At 42.3% G+C, this 24,856-nt stretch overlaps 1 protein-coding gene across 9 annotated transcripts, besides 1 other annotated feature; it reads right to left on the reverse strand.

The window, feature by feature from the left end:
- Positions 1 to 856: 856 nt before the first annotated feature.
- On the reverse strand, positions 857 to 24,660 carry hoe1 (hoepel1). 9 transcript variants are annotated; one of them, NM_164603.2, is made up of 11 exons: positions 20,520 to 20,669; positions 18,105 to 18,554; positions 4,948 to 5,054; positions 3,999 to 4,143; positions 3,857 to 3,917; positions 2,745 to 3,788; positions 2,359 to 2,688; positions 1,954 to 2,301; positions 1,752 to 1,899; positions 1,591 to 1,684; positions 1,018 to 1,530 (listed from the first exon to the last, which is right to left on the reverse strand). In NM_164603.2, the coding sequence occupies exons 2-11, from the start codon at positions 18,179 to 18,181 to the stop codon at positions 1,446 to 1,448; spliced, it is 2,439 nt and encodes an 812-aa protein (NP_723024.2). In that variant the 5' UTR covers positions 18,182 to 18,554; positions 20,520 to 20,669; the 3' UTR covers positions 1,018 to 1,445.
- Positions 10,509 to 15,510: a mobile genetic element.
- Positions 24,661 to 24,856: the final 196 nt, after the last annotated feature.

Genomic DNA, 24,856 nt, shown 5'->3' on the forward strand with positions numbered 1-24,856 from the left:
TAATTACCATAAATGCCAATGCCTCTTTGACGAATGCCCCAACATGAAAGAGTCTAATATGCATATAGATAAGTAACCAGTGAACCCCGACGATCGTTTCGCCTGGTAACAATATGGATTATATTGTATTGTATGCATACTTTGCATAACTCAGGTCCAGTTGACATATAGACTAAGTCCACATGCCCCCATTAACGACCCTTCGTCTAATTAACTAAGACGCACGTTGTAACTTTATGACGTACATTTTGTTTAATTACCCAAGCTACGCATATGCAGATGTGACAAAAAAAAACCAGTCAAAACATTTATGTAATAGGCGTTGGCAGGCACACACACACATGCACTGAAAGAAACTGAGATATGTAATGTGTTTATACCTTATAAAACCTTATAAAATATCTAATATGAGCATTATTATTATTATTTGACCTATGAGAACGACTTTAATAAAATAAAATATACATTTACTTATTTAAAAATACACTTTTTCTTACAGTGCATTCGCCAGTCAAAAACAAACAAGCTGAGCGGTCAATGCATGAAGTGCAAATAGTGCAAATAGTTTGGGAGGCTGCATCTGCATAATTGCCATTGCAGTGGATTTGTCTGGGCTCCTCTTCGCTTTTCAATTGTTTGCCTTGCAATTGTTAGACTGCTAAAATTCATAAAAATAAACAAACAGAAATTGAAAATGAATACGCTACTGGAACTTTACAAAAAGAAAACCCCAAAATAAACGAATGAGCTTTTTACCAATGCATCTGAGTTAAATTTAAATTTGAAATATTTTTGATAGCATACTTTTTTGCTGTTTCCCTTACATTTTTTCCACAAATAAAAAACATGTATGTATATTACATTTTTGTAGAGTTAAGGAAACAACATTATTTTTTTATTACTCAACCATAAAAACGGAAAAGCCTTTACTTAGCAAAAGAAATAAAAACATGTTTGTCGCCAATAAATTTTTACATTCCATAAAAAGAAGTTATAAACAACTCAAATAGCAAAAATGTTGCTGTTTAAATTAGTTTATTTGTTTCGTTTATATTTGATTCGTATTCATACATTTAACATTTAACAATTGTTTCACAGTTCAGCGACAGTATTAATTGTAAATAATTAATTTATATTTATTTTAATTCTCTTAATTGTTGTTGTTTGTTATGTTATTTATGCTACACACTACACTAACAACGACGTGTAAAAATAAATGTATTTTCATGTAATATTCTTCGTTTCCGTTTCCCTCTGCTTACCCGGAACCAACACTTATGACAATCGCATAAGGAGTTGATTCCCATCCAGCTTGGAGCTGCTTCCGGCATCGGAAACCGGATGTCTGTGGCATCCGGAACAGTTTCTGTCCGTTAGGTAACGAGGTACAGTGCGCCTTGTTGCGAATCGACACAGTCAACTCCTTCATCCATGGGGGCCCTTCATCAATGCCACGCGAACAGCGAATGCGAAACGAGCAGATAGCCCGTGGTGACAATGATGCTGCCGATCATGATGGGAAATCCAACTCTGTGGGGTGAAGAGATGAAATTAGCATAGTGTCCTCTTCCAAGGATAATGAGCACTTACTTGAAGAACTGCAGGAAGGTGAACTTGTAGCCGTGCTGCTCCGCCACGCCGGCACAAACCACATTGGCAGAGGCTCCGATCAGAGTGCCATTGCCTGGAGGAAATGGTAACATATAGTTATATAAAATAATATTTGAAATATATAAGATCAAAGGACTTACCTCCCAAACAGGCGCCCAAGGCCAGGGCCCAAACCAGAGGCTGTAGTGGCAGATTCAAGGTGCTATTCTGCGCCAGTGATATGGTGATCTTGACCATCATCGTGGTCAGCGGTATGTTGTCCACAAAAGCGGAAGCCACAGCGGAAACCTGCCGAGAATAGTGGTTAATAATATGAAATTGAGTTTATACTGCAAAACTCACCCATAGAATGATCAAAATGGCCACCATCAGTCGCCGATCCTCGCCAACTCCCAGGATAATGCCCTCTGTCATGTTGCCGATCCACTCAATCAGTCCCAGTTCCGTCAGGGCTTCCATGAGAATAAACAGAGCTGCGAAGAAGAGCAGCGTGGACCATTCCACGCGTGCCAGTATGGCCTCCATGTCCTCGATGTCCGCCAGAATGATGAGGAATATGGCACCCAGCAGAGCGGTCCATCCTAAAGACAGTCTCTGGAGTTCGGGTACCGAGTGCAGGAAAAACAAACTGATCACAAAGACCAAGGCGGCCGAACACTTGATCAGCAGCGGTTTGTTGCGAATGGGGTACTGTAAATGATCAAAATATATAAATATGTATATTAAAAAGTATATGATATATCCCACCTTTGCCTGAAGATTGGCCAGAGTTTGTTGGTAATTGGGTGCCGGTTCTATGACCGCCGTCATGCGTTTCTTGAGGCTTCTCTTCAAGCGATTCACCTTCTTCATCAGTGTCTGCCGCACCAGTTCCTCATCCTTGGAATAGGCAGATAGACTGGCGGCTGCCCGCTTCCATACGTGTATCTCGTGACGCAGTTCCTCCACCTCCGGCGAGTCCTTGAACTGCAGATCACTGATGTTGCGAAACTTGAAACGCAACTGGATATAGGTCTGCACCATCACCAGCAGAACTCCGGGCAGCATGTGCAAGGTGAAGACAGCAAAATTGACGCCCTGCCAAATATTATATACATTAATATATAGATATACAATCCTATATCCGAACTTACATTTTTGGATATGTAGCTATTCGAGGCTATGATGACATTGGGCGGATCCCCCACTGGAGTCAGTGCACCGCCAATGTTCGAGTAGATGACCATGCACATGAGTATGGGCACCGGATTGAGGCACATGACCTCGCAGAGTCGTATCGTCACCGGGGTCATCAGCAGCACGGTGGTCACATTGTCCAGGAAGGACGACAGGACAGCGGTGAACAGGCAGAGGCAATTGATGAGTGGCCAAACATGTCCGTTGGTTATCTTGTAGGCATACACAGCCAGATAGTCAAAGACTCCCGTCTCGGAGAGAATGGCCACCAGAATCATCATGCCGAAGAGCAGCAGCAGTGTCTCCACATCAATCCAACCCATGATGGTGGCCATCGAGGGCCTGGAGTTCAGTGCAGCCAGTATACCAACCGACAAGGTGGATGCGATGATGGCAGCAAAGGTTCGATTCACAATCTCCCAGATGATCATCACGTACAAGCCGCAGAGCACAGCCGCAGCATAGATGACTCCATCCCGCTTATAGATGGGCGACTCATCCACATTCAGTTGGAGCGGCAATTCGCCCTCAATGGAGCTGGTGAACTCGAAGCTCAGCTCCGTGCGATTGGCCTGGGCCAACCATAAGGGATCAGTGGGACTCAGCTCGAAGGTACGCTGCTTCTTCGTATCCCTGGTGGCGTCTATCAGATCGGGATAGACCACGTCCAGTTGCCACACCTGGCTGGCGTTCTCGATGTAGATCTCCATGCCCTCGCCATCGAAATAGCTGCGCATCACCTGCACCTGGAGCAGGGGCAGTGGAACACTCGCGTTAATGGCCAGTTCGTTCTCCTGCAGGCGGAAGGGTCCGCGCAGGCCCAGGCCAATCCTCTGCAGACTGGCGGTGGCAATGGGAAATACTCTGGGTGAGCTATTCCTAGGAACACTAATGAGGCTCAGTTGGTCCACATGCTCGTTGTTGGACATCAGGAAGGCGGTGAAGACGCACCAGACCACCAGGAGTATGGCTATCTTAAACCAGATGAGATACTTTCGTATCTGCAAAATAAATAGATACAATATCTGATTATATGATCATGCGCAAGCCAATCATGTACACCACCTACCAAACTCTTGGCATGCGGCTCGGCCTCGTCGTGTTGATCATCGTTGTTATTCTCCAGATCCCTGCAAATGGGCACGGGGAATCACAGAAAACTGGTTGCACTAATTACGTAACTGACAATCGAGGCGCACAGAACTACGAACCTGCCATCGAGCACCCGCACCTGACCCGCCTCGTTCGTCACATTGATCCCGATCTGTGTGAATGGCTGGTTGGCCAGCGCCGTCTCCTCGTGGTGTCCATTCTGCACACGCAATTCCGACTCCTCCGCGTGCAGCTGGTCCACATCTGCGATGTACAAAATAGATTCACTTAAAAATAGTTATCCATGAAGGTCCTTGCCGGCTGATTGACCTAACCCTGCCACGGAATTGGCAAATATTTGTGCGGAAATTCACTCATTCGCTGCTCGCAAAAGGACAACTGGCGGTTAACTGTGACCCTGTCACTTTGGCCAGGAATCGGTTTAGTCCAGCTGCCTTCTGTGACGTGTTTGTATTATTTTATTAGCCCAGCAGCGCGCGGTAATCGAGTCGTGGCTATAAATACCCAGAAATGGCCATGGGCGAGCGGGGGGGACATTGGCCAACACACTGATGGTTGGAGACGAGGATGCGGAAAAGGGCACATGAGGAACTCGAAGGTTCATGACACATTTCATTCGGCCCTTGGGAATAACGAACTTCTACAAGCCTTATGCTTGAAGTTACTTTTCCTAACATATATGTATATGATTCTATAATGATTCCTTTTGGCTGTCTACAATATTCAATTTAAATCAAATTTACTGGGTAATTTGGCCTCTAATTTGAGGAACCCAGTCAAGATTATGTCCACTTGCGAACTGACAACATACGTATGCTGGAAAAAGACTGCAACCCTGGCATTATTATAATTTCCTAAGCCCCAAATAGTGGGTCTATCAAAACAATTGAAGATAAGCTTGGACTTAAGTTTTTGGTATGCAAATCAGGCAAAAAGCGTAGAAAAAAACCCAATGTCAATGCAATTGCGGCAATAAAAATGGTGGCCAAACAGCCAGACATAAAAAGTAAAGGAATTGTGTGATACTGGGCAGGACGCAGGACTTACCGCCATGCAGACGTTCGTGCTCCTGGCGAAAGGAGGCTAGACTGGGATCCTGACGAATGCGCTCCGGCAGGGTCCGCCAGACCTGTAAGGCACCTTCTGTTACTTCGCTGCATGTGTGTGTGTGTGTGTGTGTGTGGATACAGCAGGATTCCAAAGGAGAAGCAGGAGTCCGAGATGGAGCCGGGTTTTGTTACACATCGGGGAGCAATGAAAAGAGAAAGAGAAAAGAAATGGGATTTAATAAGATTACCCGGCTTGTGTTTGGAATTTGTTTGCTCAGGTAGTGGGCGTGGAACTGCGTGGGCGTGGCTCATTTCGCCGCCCACCCGCCAAAAACATTCAATAAATTTTTAAGCACATCCATATTGATTTTTTCCCCAGCTCGCGCGTGCAACAATTTGTATTTATTTGATTTGACTTATATGAAGACTTTAAATCGAAGTTGTTTACCCTAAAAGGGATTTCTCGAGGGTCTCAGCCACGTGCTACATGAAGTGGAAAACCCACTTGTGGTCGCCTCGCCGAATGAAAATCTGCTTAGCTCGAAAGGATTCTGGATTGACAACAAATCGGAAAGGGCTCTTAGGCAGCTGGCAATAAAATCGGATTTTGATAAATATATTTGGCCATTTGGTTAACGATTGCCAAAAAGTAAATGCTATAAGAAGATTGAAGCTACTTTCGTGAATAGAAGTCAGTTCTTAAGAATGGTTAAACTTTTGATATGCTTCTGAATTAAAGATGAATCACCCAAGAATATAATCCAAAGCAACGTTGCCCACGTCACGTAGTCCCACAGATAACTAAGAATGATGGCAATTCTTATTCTAATAATGCACACAAACCAGACGAAAGTCATGCCATCTTCAATACAGATTTGTAAATCACTGCCAAGAATCTGAGAAGCCGAGCTCAATTAAAGCGCAATGCCAGATGTGACAAGCTCTATAAGTCGGAGCGCTTAAAGGTCGTTATCAGTGGAAAAACGCATCGGACCAAACCGAGATGTCTATTTATACTGGTCGTAAAATATTGTTTTCCATTTCAAATGCGACTTTAATGACTCTTTGCCATAATGACTGCCATCTAGCCAGCTGAGGTCCACCAACTTGATTGGATGAAGAAGGTTCCTGGGGTAGGAACACACTTCGAGTGGCTTGGGAATCGCATCACGTGTGCGCAGGCTAAATAAATGCAATTTGTGCACTTGGCTCAAGTGGGCACACAAATCTTAATTCAGTCGTCTTGACTAAATTTACTTAGGCCTGCCTTAGAACGATAAAAAGTGCTCGAAATAAGTCATAAATTATATTTACTTAACTTTCAATTAGCCGTCTTGATGGACGGACGCGATGTGGTCATGTCATAAATACAAAAAAAAAAGAAAAGAAAAACAGAAACAAAGACAAGACCGCCAAAGTAATGCTGACACTGATTTTTCACATATGTATATATATGTATACTAGTATGTAGCTATATAGCGAGTCAGACATTTTAGCTTGAACTTGCCTCAATTGCAATTATCAGCTTAGACAGCTGTGGCTTTCACAGCTCGTTCATAACTCATAAGTTCTTTTATTGCCAACCGTGATGAGGCGAAATGAAAGGATGTGTCGATGGCAAGGATTCACAAGAGAACCTAATTGGATAACAGTGGGATCTATGGATTACTGGGAAAATCATATATTAAATCACTTTTCTGGGCAGTAAAAAATCTCATTAGCAGTTTACTTTAATCTTTTTGGCCTTCTTAACTTGCTAATGCCAATTGTAGCTAATCAAATCGTTAGCTTCACTTTAATCCACACAAAATGAGTAGAAATTTAAGGGGAGCATGTGCGAACCTGCTCAAACATGAAAGAATTTGTCAAGCCGTTGCCGCCTGCTCAACGCAATGATTAAATGATTTTGTTGATGGCACTTAATACTGTGAACAGCTACTTTATGTCACGGCTTCAATCCGCTGAAGTGGGTACAAGTGTCCATGCCAAAGATGGATTCAGCCAACAAACCGAAAGGAAACCGACGAGCAGCAGGATATCCTGTGTGCAAAGCAGACAAGCGTTATCATTAGTCGGAGCCAAACGAGTTTTACGCTCCACCGAAGTTCCCGGCAATTTGTCGGCTACACATTAAAAAATAGAATTTATACTTTTGTAAATGCATACAAATAAATAAAAGGCTTTACAGTCAATAAACTAACTGAAATATGGTCTAAACTTTTAGCACCTTATGGGGTTTGACAAAAACACACTACTATATCATTAGCTATAGTTTTTTTTTTTGCTCTGTAGGGAAGGTGAACCGCTGACAAGCTGCTTAATACTAGAACACAATTTATTTTCATGCCACCCTCCCCGCCCTGGGACACATACTCATCCTCGTATGCGTTATCCTCGGCGCTGCTGTTGGGATTGTAGGCCATCCTTGGCAGGGGAAATTGTTAAAGTTCGAACGCTTCGCGAAACGTGACACTCAACAAGTATATTTTCGTATTTATTTGCGGAATATATAGCGTATTATTATTACGTAAATCTACACTCGCGAAAGCCGGGGAAATTGTGAAATTTCCCTCGTTAATCGCATATCGTATGGATAATGGATAGTGGGCGATATCGGGGAGCAGCGCCGATCTTGTTCAATTGAATAGCGGGATCGCGTTGCCTTGACCGACCACCACTTGTTGCAGCTGCTGCACTCTGCGCTCTTGATTGTCGCGTGCCCTTTGCGGTGCTTTGCTTTGCTTTGCTCTTTGCCGCCGATCGTGTTTCGGATCGGGCGTCTATATGCGGTATATGCGTTCGAAAGCTCAAGCGGTACTAACTGCTGTCCGTCGTTTTTTACCCTATTTTGTAGGTTTTAATGCACTGGCTGTCGCTGCGCAGTCGCGTCGCAGTCGCAGCGCAGCGCATTCGTTCGAATTTCAGGCGAAGCAGCGCGACAAAGAAGAAGGTAAGCACCAGCGCTCATTATTCGCATTTATGCTTTCCCGGCGGCCACTGCAAGTGCACTCGAAAACCAACAGTCAACTCGACCGATCACCGTTCGTACACTCAGAAAAATGCAAGGCATTAAATGTAAATATAATAATATATAAATAAATAAGTGGAAAGGAGTAATAAATCGTAGTTCAATGTCTGAGTTCCATCATAACGAGAGAAATTAAAAAAATGTAAATACGAATCTTAATATATACAAAGTCAAAAACAGAGGGAATAGAAATGATATATGGGATAAAAATTGTTAAATTATAAGTAAACATCTTAATATATTTTTTTGAGTGCAGCTTAACCCGAGCATAGGCTCCCTTTAACCTCCACTCCCCATCCCCCTGCCCAACCCCAGCATGGGGGTTCTGTTTTCATTTTCGGCTTCGCGAGTGCCCTCTCTTTCGCTCAGTGTTTACTCTTCCGCTCTCTTCCGTTATTGTTGTTGTTGTTACTGGCGTTGGCTTATTTGCACTTCTTTCAATTACACTTGATTTATCACATTTGACAGTTGCTCTGCGATGCTTTTGATCTTGCGCTGCGCTACGCATAGTTCTTTGGGGACTTAGGATCCATGGAAAACTTCGGTAGTATAACATTTTCTATAATTTCAATAAATTTAATCAATTTAATATCCCTAAAAGTAGTAAGACCGAAATTAAATAGTGATTAAGTATAAGTATAATATTATTATTAATGAAAAAGACAAACACTCTCGAAAATGTAGCTCACTTGATATAGTTCCAATTATAAATTCTATTTTAAGCCGTAACCCGATACAATTTTCATCAATTTGTTCCGCTCGCTCTAAACGATTTTATGACACGAGATGAGCTATGAACCCGGTTCATAATAAATACATAGTATAGGTTGATTCTGCAATTTGGAGAGGAAACAGCTGCTCAAGGTTCGCTTATTCTGTTAAGGAGCCTTGCGAATTATGAAATACTCGTGGACCGCCTAAATTGGGGGGCTCAGTGGATTCAGTGGATGCTTCGCGGGGCCTTGGAGTTCAAGGGTGCCTTCAATTCGCATGCAAATTTGGGAAATTGAACCAAATCCGAACGCGCCCACGTGATGCGAAATTCAGAGTGTATATGTATATTCGTTTTAGACATCTCTATGTGTATACATATGTACATACCAGTATGTATATAACCAAGTAATTGAAAGGCAGCCCAGGGAAATGGCGCCTGTCAAAACTTTCGAGCAGACGCATTTGAGAAGTGAAGATTTCTGCCGCGTAAGCGTAAAATATTTTAAGCTTTTTGGCCAATTCGACAGAAAACGCTGGTTGCTGACTCACTGACGTCACAGGTGTGTTCCAGCCAAGTTTGCATAATGCGACAGGTAATGCTATACTATGCTTTTTCCTCAATAGATTAGAAAATCTAGCCAGCACAGGGCCACAATTGCAATCTGACACCCGGAGCCACCTAATGATAGCCATTTCGTCGCAGCTTGGCTAATGAAAAAGGTCTTCAAGCATGAAGATATATATTATTATACATACCTATGTACATATATATGTATGTATATCGCCGTGTTGACCAACTGCCACAAGTGTTTGCCGTGGCCGAGTGAAATGCAATTTAATTGAAACGTCGCTGGGTTTCGCATTACGGCGGCAAGTTAAGAGCCCTGGCATTGAAATTGAATGGAAATAGATATGGAAGTAGCATAAATCGAAGGGGGAAACTGAGGCGCCAGTTGTCGCCGATTGGCGCAAAGTGCGACATTTCGACGGAAAATGGCTTATATAGATGATGGGGCACGCCCCGTCTGAGCGCGATTGTATGTTTATTCAGCGGGCTATTCAATCATACGATGCGATTAACTCACAATACATTTCGGTCAGTGTGCTCTGCTAACTGCTGTCAATTTCAAGTTCAATGAGCAAATTGTTTGAATTGCAGCTAAGTAATGTGCTGATTTACTTGTCAATTCGGTTCAACTATGATTATTTAATACAAAAAAAAACACATTTAATTGTTATGTAAGAAACCAAAACAAGGCAGTTAATTATGTTCCGAAAATAGCTTCTCAATTTAGTGATATTTCGGCATAGCATTAAAGTTCACAACGCTTGAGTGGCGAAGCAATTGAAAGTGCACGCACTTTTTTCCGTTTGATAAATTGAATGAACACGCGCTCATCAAACGGCTTTCCTCAAATGCTCGGATGTATATTAAATCAACTCAAACTTTCTTAAGTAAGTCGCACTCACACAGATACGAGTGCGCACGCACACATATGTGGAGCCGTGGAGAATCGTGAAAGATGAACCCAAATATATATATATATATAGGTCATTGTGCGGCAATGTGGATAACGAAATTAGAGACCCGAAAAAACGTTATTTCATCCAGTCGGTCATTCGGTCGGTCGGTCTTTTTTCCTTTTTAATTTCACTCATTTCTATGCACAAGCAAAATGATTTCTAAACCAAAAAGTTAAAAAAAAGCTTGCTTATATTCTAAAAAGTTAAACTAAGTACTTAATTAAGCATTAAAATATGAGTAGTACATCTCTTGTATTGGTTCCTAAAAGTATGCAATGCAAATCTTATTTACGATGATGTTTTTATTATTTGATCAACGCACTGTTACCCATGCGGCAACTTAATTTGATCTGCTTAAATTATTTTATTTTACAATGTGTCTTGGTTACTTAAGACTAACAGATTTTTAATCCTAAAAATGATAGGGAGAATTATAATAGTTGATATAACATAGTAATTATTATTTATTTGATTATTCTAATGAATTTTAAAACTAAGACTTTCTAGGTCAAAACCAGGTTAGGGAGGTCATGAGGGTGGTGTCGCTTGAGTCTTCTTTTGACTCTAGTCCGAGGGTCAGCATTGACCACAGCTGCAGTTCCTAGCTTCCTTGCTAGGCTGTTGGGGTGTACATTAAGCCTTTCCATATATTTTTGGGCGATGTTCTGGAGCTTGTCTCCTAATTTGGGCACCTTGAGGTCGCGTTCGATGTCTCTTGTTCTCATATACCAAGGAGCCCCCGAAATTCTTCTTAAGGTCTTCGCCTGTAAGATCCGGATCTTATTAAGGTGACTCTTCGCAGCAATGCCGTATACCTGCAGGCCGTAGAACAGGCAGGGGGCCAATATGGACTTGTAAATATTGACCTTGCAGCCAAGCGACAGTTTGTTGCGTGGTGCAATGAGCCAAGACATCCGAGCAACCTTGGTCCTGAACGCTTGCTGAATATTTGTGATGTGCCTGCTGAAGGTGAGCTTCCTATCGAGGGTAATACCAAGGTATTTATAAGCCTGATGGTGTCTGATCAGTCTCCCATTCAGACTGACACCCGGACAGCTACCTGTTCGGTTGGCGAACGTCACATTGGCACACTTCTCAGCGTTGATGCGCACATTCCAGTTCTCAGCCCATTGCTGGAATGCATCCAGGTATTCCTGTAGACCAGAAGTGGCAGCCAGGATACTTTTACTTTTCGTGAGCACAGCAGTATCGTCAGCGTAGGTGGCTATGAGCACATCTTCTTCGTCTACCTCTGTGACTGGTGTGTGAGTAGGCATGTCCGAAGCAAAAACTGAGTATAGGGTTGGGCCAAGAACGCTTCCTTGAGGAACTCCAGCTGCAATTGGCTTGATTGATGATTTGTACCCATCAACAGAGACGTGGAATGTGCGTTCTTCCAGGAAACTTTTAACAACCAAATATAGCTGCGGCGGGAACAGCCTCTTCGCTTTGTACAGGAGCCCAGGGTGCCAGACTCTGTCAAATGCCTGTTGAATATCAAGAAAGGCACCTACTGCATACTCCTTGTTTTCCATAGCTTCCAGAGCAAAGTTCACTACTCTATGTAGTTGCTCAGGAGTACCGTGCTGCAACCGGAAGCCAAACTGAAATTTGGGAATCGCTTTGGTAACATCCTTGCATGTGAGCAGCCTGTTTAGGATCAGCCTCTCCATAATTTTACCCAGAGATGGGAGTAAGCTGATGGGCCTGTACGAGTCAACGTCTGTCGGTGTTTTTCCAGTCTTATGGATCATAATTATGCTCGCCGATTTCCAAGCTTTCGGAAAGTAGCCAACATCAAGAACGCTGTTGAATATTAAGGCAAGGAACTGCAATGCTTGATCTGGGAGAAGTCTAATGGTTCTATTATCAAGAAGATCTTCTCCAGGAGCTTTCTTAAGTGGCAGCTTGGCTATTAAATTCTTCACTTCTTCCAGTGTGACAGCACTCGGAGGCAGGCTCATTTGAAAGGGGGATTCCAAGTATTCTTCAACCTGACGACAGAGACTTTCCGGTGCATAGTTATAGGGTGTAAAACGTTGCTCAAGGTTGTTAGCGAACACTTCAGTTTTTTCCAAGCTAGTGCGACACCAGCCACCAGACGGATTTTTGATTGCTGATTTTGGGGTGGGCTGAGCTTTGAACCGTTTCGTGATACGCCACAGTGAGTAATTTGTGCTCGCGTCAGCACCCAAGTTATCCAAGAAGGTATCTATTTGGGCCTGCTTTCTTCGAGCAAGGGCCTTATGCAGGCAGTTGGCCAGTCTACTGTGGATCTGTTGCATGCGGGGATCACCTGTTCTAGCATATTCTTTTCGAACTCTTCGTTTTAGCCTGAGCAGTGCCAATATACTGGGAGGAAGTTGAAGTGGTCTGGAGGCCTCTACTTCATGCCGATTTCTCGGTGCAGCAAGCTGAGCAGCCTCACTTAGTTTGCTCATGAAAAGGCTTGTGGCATTATCAATGTCCACCGCCTCCAGAATTTGCATATTTACCTCACTCAGCTGTTCAAGATGGGTTTTGAATATGTTTATGTCAGCATTATGGGCAAGTAGTCGTACGCGTTGTGGTTTCTTTAACGGCGTAGCGTGCAATACAGCCAGAATAGGAAGATGGTCCGACGAGAGTTCCTGGAGAGTTTGTACATCTAGCCTGCCCATGCCGTACCCACAGGTTATAAAAAAATCAAGGGCTGATGGTGTTAACAAAGGGTTGTAAGAGTAGAAAGTGGGTTCGCCCGTAGCCAGAACTTGGTATTGCCCATGTGCAATGACTTCTTGCAACATTTTACCTCTAGGACAGGATCTTGGGTTCCCCCACCATGCATGTTTGGCATTGTAATCACCACCAGCAATAAATTTGTTGCCTAACGCAGCAAACATGGATTTGAAGTCATCTACTATCCATCTTTCTGCTGGAGGTAGATAAACAGCAGCTACAGTGACGGTCCCAACCGATGTTTGCAGGTGCACTCTCGCTATCTGCCTGTCATTAGTAGAGATAGGTGTCAGAGGGCTGTGACAAAGTCTAGATTTTATGATGACTGCAGAGCCACCTCTACTGTTACCACTGGGGTGGTGGGCGTGATACATAAGATACCCTGGGAGATAGATGCGCTGACCAACTCGCATGTGTGTTTCCGTGGTAAGCATTACGTCTATATCGTGATCGCTGAGGAATATCCGAAGCTCCTCAGAGCCCCTTGTTAATCCGCGAGCGTTCCACAATCCGATTTTTAAGGTTGGTTGAGTCATTTAGGAATACGTGTAATTAGAACCTGAACCAGTTCTCTGAAAGCTTTATTAGCCTCTACAGTTTCGTGTATAAGCTTAAATAGTTCGTCCATTCTCGTATTGATGGCCCGAATGGAGTTGTCTAACGTCATAAATTTATTGTTAAGGCTATTGTCCGACGTTGGTATAACTTCAGCCTGCACAGTAGCACGAGCCCTAGATTGAGTCATGTTGCGTCGAGCAATATCAGCATAAGAGATGTTGGTTCTTAATGCCTCAGCTGGTATGTAACCGCTTGAAGAACGTTGTGGAGGTTTGAGTGTGGCAATATTATTAGTCATCGGTAGCCTGGACCTTGGTTTTAGCTTCTTGGCTTTCTCTGCTCTGACAGGGCAGCTTTTGTCTGTCGAGACATGATCACCACCACAATTTATACACAGACATACGTCACTTATGCACAAAGCGGACCCGGTCATATGGGGACCACTACATTTACCACAAATAGGATCCTGGGCGCAATAGTTCTTAGAGTGTCCAAAAATTTGGCATCTTTGACATTGTAGCAGTTCTTTTCTACGTGTAGCGCGCTCAACAGTGACTCTGTATCTGCCAAGTCGAGTTATCTTAAGAGACTCTTTAACATTCGGGCCTTGTTTAAGATTAATATAAAACAAATTTTGTCTAGTTTTGAAGTTTTTTGTAGCTTCATTATCATCTTCGTTTACCTGAATGTTCTTCCAGTCAGACTTTCTGGGGCAATAGATATTAAGGACCTCATAGCCGTGATCACTAAATGCTTGTTCTATCTGCGAACTAGGAACATTAGCATGGATTCCTTTAAGCACTACTCTGTAGGGTTTTTCTTCTTTAAGTTGGTGATGCCAGAATTGACAATTTAACTTATTTAGTTCTTTTACAGCGGTGCGGAAAGCATCAGGGTTGGCTGTATAGATTCTGGATACACCAAATCTAGAGGTGCGGATGTAGTAGTTTGAGGAGCCAATACTCAGATTAAGAGCCCGTTCCAAGGTGACCGGATCACTTACACTTGGTACGCATATGGCTGGGGGTTTGCTATATTTAGCGGATTGTCCACCACCATCTCGGGCAGCAGAGTCTTCAATGTCAGAATCAGCATCCGACACGTCTTGCTCCATATTCTCCGCTTCAGCAGACAAAAGCGCGAAGCGATTGTTATTTAATGCTGCTGCAGTGGAGGTAGAGGCCTCCTCATTGAGTGGCATAGTGGCCTGCCTTTTAGTTTTACGGCTTGGAGAAGGGGTGAGGATAGGTAATGGGGGCTGAGACACGCCTTTTCGTTTCCTGTTGACAGTACGATCATGTGCTTGAAAGGGGCATTTCGCTTTAGATGGCTTATTGGGCAGTGATGACAGAGGTGTCGGCAGTCCATTGTCATAAGGCGTAGTTGGGCAAATGCTAGTGGTCACGGTTGTGCAATCAGTGTATGTAGGAGTACAGATCATGTTGGCCTGTACGTTAGAAATAGTGCAGGTAACACTTGCATTGGTGTTGCTGCTGATTGTCACCATTAAGCTGGAGACCGTAGATTGAGTTGGCATACCTTCCAGGTTAGGGGAAACAACTGCACAGCTGGCGCGGAGTTGGGAGCGTAATTCTCCTGGCTCAACACCTGCTACTTTCCTCATTTTCTCAAATTTATCGCACCCATTGCTAGGTCGCGATTGAGCAAATGAATTCTCCATTATATCAATTGTCTTTATACTTATGCCGTATAATGCAATTGATATTTACTAAACACGATAAGATTTACCGGTTTACTTGTAAGGTAAATTGTAACAACCTCCCGCTTGCGCAGCGCGCAGGGCGAGGGGCAAAAACAACACAGCTTAGAAATTGCTAGTTGCTGATAAGTTTCGCGAACCGAAGCCGTCACCGTTATGCAGTGACTAAAAATAGATTTTGTTTGTGAGATAAGCACACGATCTGCGCAAATGTTTGTGATGGATCACAATTACGTTTTTGTTTTATCCGCGACTTCTGTGAACACGTCCACTCGATTGCTCATCTCCCATGCGAATGAATGCAAATCTTGACTTGCTCTTAAACCTCTTAAGAGAAGGAATAATCTAAATCTAATCTAATCTAAATAAGGAGTAATCTTATGGTATAGATTACCAATGTATATATTCATTTGTATATCCCATATATTTGTTAATAAATCTAGCTAACTTGCCCAACTTTTTTCGCAGTGCATGTCATTCGTGTGGCGCTTTCAATGCGACACGCTTCATTAATTTCGAGCAAATTGAAAGCCTGAAACGCTTTGCACTCGGCGTTTGCCATTTGGCGATGTGATGTGTGGAGCGACTTGAAGTCTTATTTGTGTGTTTTTTTGTATTTTTTATTTTTAAATCAGGCTGCGGCGGGTGGCAGGCCTCGATTAGCAAGTTAAATCTTTCGCCGACCGTGCGAGTATTTTTCCACTGCAAAAAATGCGAGTTAATTAATTGAAAAGGCGACGTGTATTGAGGCACAGTATTGAGTGGCACAGCTGCTCCGCAGAGTGGCAAGTGGGGAATAGCACACGTTCCTAATGGGCTCATAGTCACACGTTTCGACGACGCCTCCATAAATCGAACTGTGACTGAGAATGGCCATTTCGCCAAGGGCAGGGCTAAGCGATGGGTGGGTGGTGTGGTGGTGTTGGGGTGTTTGGAAAATAAGGGAGGAGTGGGTGGATTTTTGGCATAGAAATGCAGGCGGAAAGCAAAGGTTCAGCTTGCAGTCGAGTGTGGCATGCAAATTATCGGCATAGCGGTAGCTTGCATTCATTTGCATTTTTAATTTCCACATACTTATAGCTTACTCAAATTGCAGTTGTAGAATATTTTGCTTAGCTAATTAGTATTCAGTTTTGTTTAGCTTATAATTTCTTTGGAAATGCTTATTTATAGATATTGTCGCGTCATATCGGATTGAATTGTTTGTAGTTTGTTAGTTAAACTTGTTGATTCTTCTAAAGATTCTTTAACTCTTTCGGATTTTCTTTTTTTAGATTTTACTTGCAAGAATATTTTGCTTTAAAAGAGCTCCACTGCTTGTGACCTTTACTTTGTCTTTCGCGGCAAGTGGCAGCTGGAGTACCTTAACCCAATTTCGGCATTAAATGCTTTAATTATTCATATGTCATTTTTATGGCCCTCGCTGTCGTCGACGTGGCTCAGAAACACACATCCTGGCGGGTTCGTAATCACATTTTGAATGAGCTTGGAAGAATGCAGAATCGTGGCCTGAGACTGGGCCAGCATATGACCTTGGCTGGGTGAAGGAGGTCGTCGTCGCAGTTCGTGTTATGCGAAAGAATTTTTACTTTTGACTGACCCACATTTGGGACAGGGGGTGGCGGTGCTAATGGCTTGCTTAAAATCGCCGACTAGACCACGGGGCGGATGAGCGATAGGTGTGGGCCCACGTTAAGCATACGCAGTGTGGGCAGTCTAAGTGCTGCTCCCAATAACACAAGACACACAAATTGAAAATTAATTGCAGAATAATTTGGTTGCATGGCGGACTGAGTTTTCGATTTGTTTCTCGACTTTGTTGATTTTCCTGTCGGCCATTCGGTCAAATAAATTAATTAGTATTTGTCTAAGACCATTTCCTTTTTTTTTTTAGTCCATTTTAATAGGAACGGAAAGGAAAAAAGAAAAGTTTGAGTCACGTTGCCAGGACACTTTGAAGACCCATCTGACATCCCGATTGATGGATGGGCTCCCCCGAATAGCTGAAGTACCTGGAATCTATGAAATATTCCAACGAATTTCTTTTCCAATTCAATGAAGTGTTCTGTATTGAAACATTAATGGCAACGGAAACAGGACGCCGCACATTTGTCCACATGTTTTTGGCAAACGGAAATTAAATGTCTGACATTAATTTCGTTCTTGTTTCTCTCATCTTTTCGGTCGACACATGTTGCTCTGCCATTCGAGGGAATATTAGACCCGTACACGATTACATGTTTATGTTTATGTTGTGGTCGAGACGACCACCGTAACTGCCTTCTATCCGGCCCACTCTCCTCCGGAGTTTCAGGCACGTGCTCCTGGCCGGGCCACAAGAAACCCATATAAATACATAAATGTACGAGTATGAGAATTCTGCATTAGCAGATGTAAGGCAAAACAGGTCTCGCCCCATGAACTTTGGCATATCGCAATCTTATAATGGAAAAGGTTCAAAGGGAAACTTTATCTGAGACAAAAGGAGCATAACACTCAGACCGTCTCATGAGCAAAGAATGAATCTCAACTTCAATAGTCTTTAAAACGGGAAAAATGTAGATCTGACTTAGCAATGTTTAAGCTTTATTAAAATGTTTAATATTAACTTCAGTTTGCAGCAAAGCATGGTATATAAATATGAAAAAAATGGGATAATGCTCATGGTTAATTTGATACAACTTCCATTATATTGACTAATTAATTGCTTTTATTAGCCTTAAATGTAAGCTGCTTAGCTGTTGTTTCAGTTTCCAACTCATTGCCTTTGAAAGGATTAAAACCAGTTCAAATTTTGCTGCTTTTAAGAGCTTATTAAAAGTGAACAAATTCACATTTGTTAAACTACTGATTTGTATTGAATTCATTAATTTAATTAGCTATACGGACTTACTTTGGCTGTGGAAAGCGGTCGCTCTTGGTGGACGCCTGTCGGTGGAACCACAGGCGCTTGGCCACCTTCACCCGCATCCTGAATGGCCAGATGTTCTTGCGCTTCTTGTGGATGCCACTGCCACTTCCACTTTGCCGCCGCTGTCTTGTGGTCGATGCGGCAGTGTGACCCACTGTGCCGGAGTCCGTCGTCTTGCCGCTTTGATGGTTGTTGTTGCTGTTGAATGGATGTTGGGTGGTGGCAGTGGTGGTGGGCGTTGGGCTGGGCGCAGCGTGAACACGAACGGGCGCAATTTTGACCGAATTCGATGGGTGTTAAGTGAGTTAAGCGGATGACATCTAGACGCGATGTGTGATTTAACTTTGGAACTCTTTTTCTCTATTATTACTAATTATTATCGCAAATCACTAGAAGTTCATTTGTGGGCTTTCAGGCCTTTCTCTTGTACATCTTGATGTAGAAAAGGGCTGTTTTATGTCGCCGCTTCATATAAACGAGTCACGCATACGCAGTGTTGGCTGCCAGCAGTAAATAAATTGATAAATAAAAATAACAGCTGCTATTCCCGAAAAAAGTTCATGGTTGCGTCACGCCGCGCAGGGATTAATTATTCAGGGTCCAGAGTGACGAAAATAGTCGTCCGATAGACAGGCCTAATTGGGAATCAATATTCGTTTAGTTGCCCATGGCCTCGTTTCATCTGGGCACCAAATCAGATGGCACATCAAAAATCCAATCGCAAAGTACAAGGGATGATCACGTACGTCATCGTCCGCGGTCCATGGAGCACGTTCCATCGGTTGATTTCCGATGGGTTTTTCACAAACCCATATACATTCGTATTAAGTTCTACTTAATTATGGTGTTTGCTGCTAATTAGTCGGCATACCCCTTCATACATTAAACAATTTAAAAGGGGCGTATAATTAAAAAACACAGCCCGAAAACATTTCAAATTATGGCAGGGCATCTGGGGGATTAGGCCGACAGGATGTGGCCAAAATTACGGGTCAAATGCAAAACAGACACGTGGCAAGGACTTCAGTCCTTCGGTGCCATGTTTCACCGCAAAAAAAAAAAACAATATATATATATATTATGTTGCCGAAAATATCCTGTGCGTTGAGCGGAAATTGCTTTCACAGATATGTCGCCGCCTCGCTGCGGAATATATTTTTATATATTTGCCAACAACAAAAAATGTTTGCTAATACATAATGTGTCAACAAGGTGGATAAGCCATCTATTTAGTGGGGCGTGAAACCCATAAATATTCCACGAAATTTGGGTCAAGCCTGCTTAAAGTCATTTGGTTAAAGAAAGTTATGACATCCATTAGTCTAATTAGTAATTGATTTCAGTGAAACATAAGTACTCTTCTAAAACTCGAATGCAAATCAGCTGGAGGGCTGTATACGCAGACTTTTCATTGTTTTGTTAGCAAACTTTTCGCATCCTGGCTGAAGGCTCTCTGGAATCCTTTGGCAAATTAACGCCACAAAAGTTTGGTGTTGTCGAAACCCTCGAGCAATCACTTAAAATACATTTGAGTTTTCCCTAAAAGCCATTTTCGTTAGCTCTAGCTCATAAATGCTATACCAGTTTTGGTGGGGGGACAAAAATGATGGATGCGATGTGTCACATCTAGACTGGCATGAATATTTCAAATGAGTGTCGTGAAAAGTTTGCAAAGCTTTAAAAAACTAATATAAAAGCCTGACACGCATGGGTCTTCATTTCGTTGTTGCCTACTTTTTGGGGGAGCTCTATTCATTTTCATTTCCATTTTCATATTTTGAGTTTACCACACGATGATGCTATGCTGATGAATCAATTTGTCCTGCGGAATATATTACTTATTCGCGTGGCCTGTCAGTGGTCAATTATTGATTGGGTTGGGCCCAAAAAGGGGCGATCCATAAATTATGAAATATTTGCCAGCAACTGATAGGCTAATTTAGTCCGAAGGACCTGCTCACATGCCATCGAATGGCTGAATGTTTAGCCACCAATTTGTGAATACCAAGTGCAACGATTCCCACATAGAAAACGTACTTGAATCCTGGGGAATCCTTCAATTAATTTAGATATATATATATAAATATATATAGATGTGCATTGCGGTCACCAGACGCTAGGCAATTATTCAGAAAGTCAGAAGCAGACTAATTAGGAACGCTTAATGCAAAGGAATTGCTTCTTTTTGGGCCCGCCTAATGAGCAAAATTATCCCGAGGTAATAAGAAACTGGAAATACGCGTGAAACAAAGGAAAAATTTCCATAATTAAATGTGCCTTTATCTCCTTTAGATTGTCTAGCGACCTGCTGCAGCCACAACCCTGAACTTTCCAAGAAAAGTCTCACTTGCTTAAGAAGTTAGATTCGATGATAAGCTCACTTTAGGTTTGAATTACTTTTTTTTTCTCTTGTTGTTGTTTTATGCCCCTATTGTGCACTCGCTTGTTTGATTACTATTTATTTGTATAGCTATTGTTTGCCACTCGAACGCGGATTGCCGGACAAAGTCGCACGTCCGTTTCGAGCGAAAGTTGTAAACTGAATAAATCTGCGGACTCGGCGCCGCGTTCCTAGTTATTTCAGCCGGTTACTGCCGATTCCGATTCCGATGCCCATCCGATGCCCATCCGATGCCGATCCGATGCCATGCAGGCGTAGCTATAGCTACTTATTCCGATACTCATGTTGCTACTTCGTGCGGCGCCGAAGTCGCAGCTGTTTTCGGTTGAACGGCGCATTGAAAGCGCCGCCGAGAATTGAATGGAACTTGGCTGCTTTCAATAGCTGTTGAATGCCTCGAGGTTTTTTTTTCAGCTGGAATCGCTCGGATTCCAATGGCCAACAACTTGAACTTGCGTCTTTTAGACCGGCAGAATTTTAGTTGTTTATTTTATGAGAAGAGTGCTTTAAAAGTATCTCACGCACAACTAATTTGTATCGGTGGTTAATTATAGCTAATTATTATTTTATAGAACCTTAAGTCACTTAAGTCTAATAATAACATATATATTCGGTTACTATTGGTTACCTTTGTTTCTGTCTAATGTCTTGAAAATATTTTGTATTCAATAAGTTATTATGGGTGGTGAATCTGCAATAAATACATGTGATTCACACAATCTAATCATTTGTTTACTCCAACTTAAGTCTGCTCAATTAATCGGTAGACTTAATGCTATTCAGAGCTTAGAAGCCACGAGCAACCGGTCGAGCAATTAGTGCGAATTTAAATCACTTGTCATACAGCCCAAAAATAGTCATGGAAATGAGACGATACAGCATTTACGAGTATGTAACTAAGAGAATCACGCCGAAAGCTCTCGAGGCTTTCTCAGAAACGAAAGTGAAATCTGCAGAAAAAGGCAGCTTTATCAAATTTAAGGCCGTCCGCTTGTTTATTTATAGGCCAAAGTTGATAAATCCCACTGAAGCTTCCAATTCCGACAATATAGACGTCCACGCGCGGTTCCATTTGCATGTGTGGTTTGTGTGCCACATTCTCGTACGTTTTTGTATCTTCTGTATGGGCAGACAAAAGGCGAGTTTATCAGCAAACAGCTTCTGCTGTGCCCCAACTCAATCCAAATGCGAGACCCAATCCGAATCCCAAAAACCCTAATGCCACGGACAATGAAACGCAAACACACTCCAAGGAACTCAAAGTGAACTCGTGTATATATATATTATTTCTCGCCACGAGCCGTTTGACATTTGAGCGACTTTAAAGCTGGAATATTAATGCTCTTTTATTCCGCAATTTTCCTCACCCACATTCAATAAGACGATGGCAATAATAGTAATAATAACGCTGATGATATCCACAGTGAGACGCAATAGGTGTGTTTCTTCCAATAACAATTGTATCTTCGCCCAAGGTCTCTGCGGCTTATCCATCTGAATAATATGGGGCATGGGTGCAGTTGATTCGGAGTTATATGGGTTAAATGCTATCAGCAGTTACTTTCTCTTAACATTTCCGTTCTTAATACATTAATATAGTTGGTTGAAAACTGTAATACCACATAAGCCAAGCTATTGAGTACATTCCATTTCATAATAACAACTAATACATAATTCATTTCCACTCAATTGTGCCTCAAAGGTTGGCCCCCATAGAGACACATAGTACATTCCAAATTCAAGCCGGAACTTTTACAGCCCCTAAGCTCATCCCTTGGCAACCAGAAAAAGTGTATTTACAGTTTGTTGGAAAATTGTGAGCGGAAAACCCTCATGTACAGGGATAGTTATTCGCACCTCCTTCATGCCACCAAGCTACCCACCCAACAAACCATTGACAAGTTTCCACACATATCTCTACATACATATATGTATGTCATCGTGGGACCACCAAACTTGGGTTGCATGTTCCGTGGAGGGATCACGTGGTTCTGGGTGGACTTGAAACTACTGAATGACTTTTCATTTGCTTGTCAGAAAGTCAGCGTAAAAATGGGCAGCCACATCAAAGTGTTTAGCTGTCAGTGCGAATAACTTATAGCCCATAATCCCAACTGTATTTAACCCTTCCCTCTTTTCTTTAGTATCCATAAACTTTGCCAATTGGCCAACGGCAATTATCGATGTGTTAGCTGTAATTACTTGGTATCAGCCAATGCAAAAATGCAAATTAATTGCAACCAATATGCATACAGTACTTAGTGGATTCTACACATGGTCAAGACGTAGATGTATACAACAAATGCTCAGCGTGAGTAAATAAACAATAATTATGTAAATAACGAGCGCTTATATAATAAGCTAAGCTCACTTCAGGTTTGATTGTCAAGAATATGTCAAATGGAAACAGGGTGTCCCGGAAACTAGTTATAAGAAAAATCGTTAAGTTTATATAAATATATCATTTTCTGTATGAAATTCTGTTGCTTATTGTACATATTTTGTTGTTTATTATTCGTTGTTTATGAATGCTTTATAATGCTCCCAAGTATGTAAGTCGACTCCACACACCCTGTATATTTATGAGCAGCCTTCTCTATTGCAACCAAGTGTAACTGCGCTATAAACCAGAGAACTCAGTGATTTACCGTCTCGAGTTTTCCCTTTAATTGTTAATTAACAAGGCGGAACTTTTAATTGAGGACCAACTGCGTATGTAATTCGCATTACCCTAGGTTTTCACTACACCGATAATTTTTGTGTGGGAGTGAGTGCACTAATTTGAATACGACACTTAATTCGAATGCTTAACTTAATACAAAAAAACCTACAAACAGCTGCGGAGGCTGCTGAACCACGTATTTGCCAACGGAAATAGAGAACTATAAATAAAATAATATAATGCAACGCAAGTCAATATTTATTCCCCATTGTTTATTTATAATCTCCACATTGCACTGCGTACTTCAGTTTATTTTGCACGTGTCCAAGGTATTACATTATCGATTATAAGCAACCTATATCGAATGGTAGTTCCCAGAAGCGAATTGCTCGAACAAAAGATTGGCTTGGATTGGAAATGGGTATATGCCAACTATTCTTCGAATTATTCACACAAATTGCATACAACAATACCTTCGTGCCTGGCATTTTGTTATAACCACAAGCTAATGGAAAAAATCCCTAACAAAACAAAAACATGATTAATTCGGATTAGGAGTATCATTTCAATCAGAGTTTCGAAGAAAAGCGCATTTATTACTCTGCTGGAATTCCAACGCATATGGAGTATGAAATATACAAACTGCTGTGTCTGCTTCAACTAAAAAACAAATAAATTGTAATCAATCTCAATGGAAACCATCTGTTGCGGCTCTCAGCGGCTTAAAATCCACAAAATGTCCTCGAGTTGATTTCATCTCGGAAAACAAACAAGTCGCAACCAATGGACCGTTATTAAGAAGCTTAGCAGGACATTAAAAGGAAAAGTTTTGGGTCCATCATCTCCTGCAGCACAATTTAATGCCAGGCTAATGAGAAAACGGAACCGGGCAAATAAACAACTCAAACTTCGAGTGGCGGTGGCCAACCGGGCGTATACTTAATATCAATATAAGCTGACTTGCATGGGCCACCCGCGGCGTATACTTGATGCGGCCGACTTACCATTTGCTGCGATGCTTGGCATTCAAGTGCAGCCAACTGATGATCTCCTGCAGCTTCGTCTGACGCTCCTCATCCTCATCCCGATCGTCGTCGTCATCACCCGGCTGCAGATGATACGGATCGCGAGTGTGGTCCGTTATCATAAAGGTGGGCTTACTGTATCCATAGGGAGATGTCATCTTGGTTCACCTTACAAAAAAAAAAACCAACTCGATTTCGGCGTAATTTCGTACGCTTATCACATTTTTATTTGGCCTGCAGGGCGGCCAGTCTGGGCCAAATAAGCCAATTTCCAATTTTCACTTTATTCCTTGGCGCAAATTAATTAAAATTCAGTCAGTCGTTGTCGGCACGACTTTCCCTCTCGCGGCTGCCATAAAACTGCTGGCAGTCTCCTCTCCACATGGCGGACAGGTCGGGTCCTCCGTTTCACCTCCTCCATTCGCAATCCCTCGTGGCCATTTGTTTGTGAACTTAAAATACAATTTACCTATGGAACGAGCGCTGTGGAAAGTGTGGAAAGCGCAGCAGTAGCAGAGCAAATAAATAGCAACAACCACCCGAGGAAATCCCTCGCTGCTTTTCCACATTGTCTTATTCTCATTTATTGACCAGCAGTTGTCTTCTTTCCATATACTATATGCTATATACTCGCTTTTAATATATA

Source organism: Drosophila melanogaster, chromosome 2L, assembly GCF_000001215.4.
Source record: "Drosophila melanogaster chromosome 2L".
Lineage (NCBI taxonomy): Eukaryota > Metazoa > Arthropoda > Insecta > Diptera > Drosophilidae > Drosophila > Drosophila melanogaster.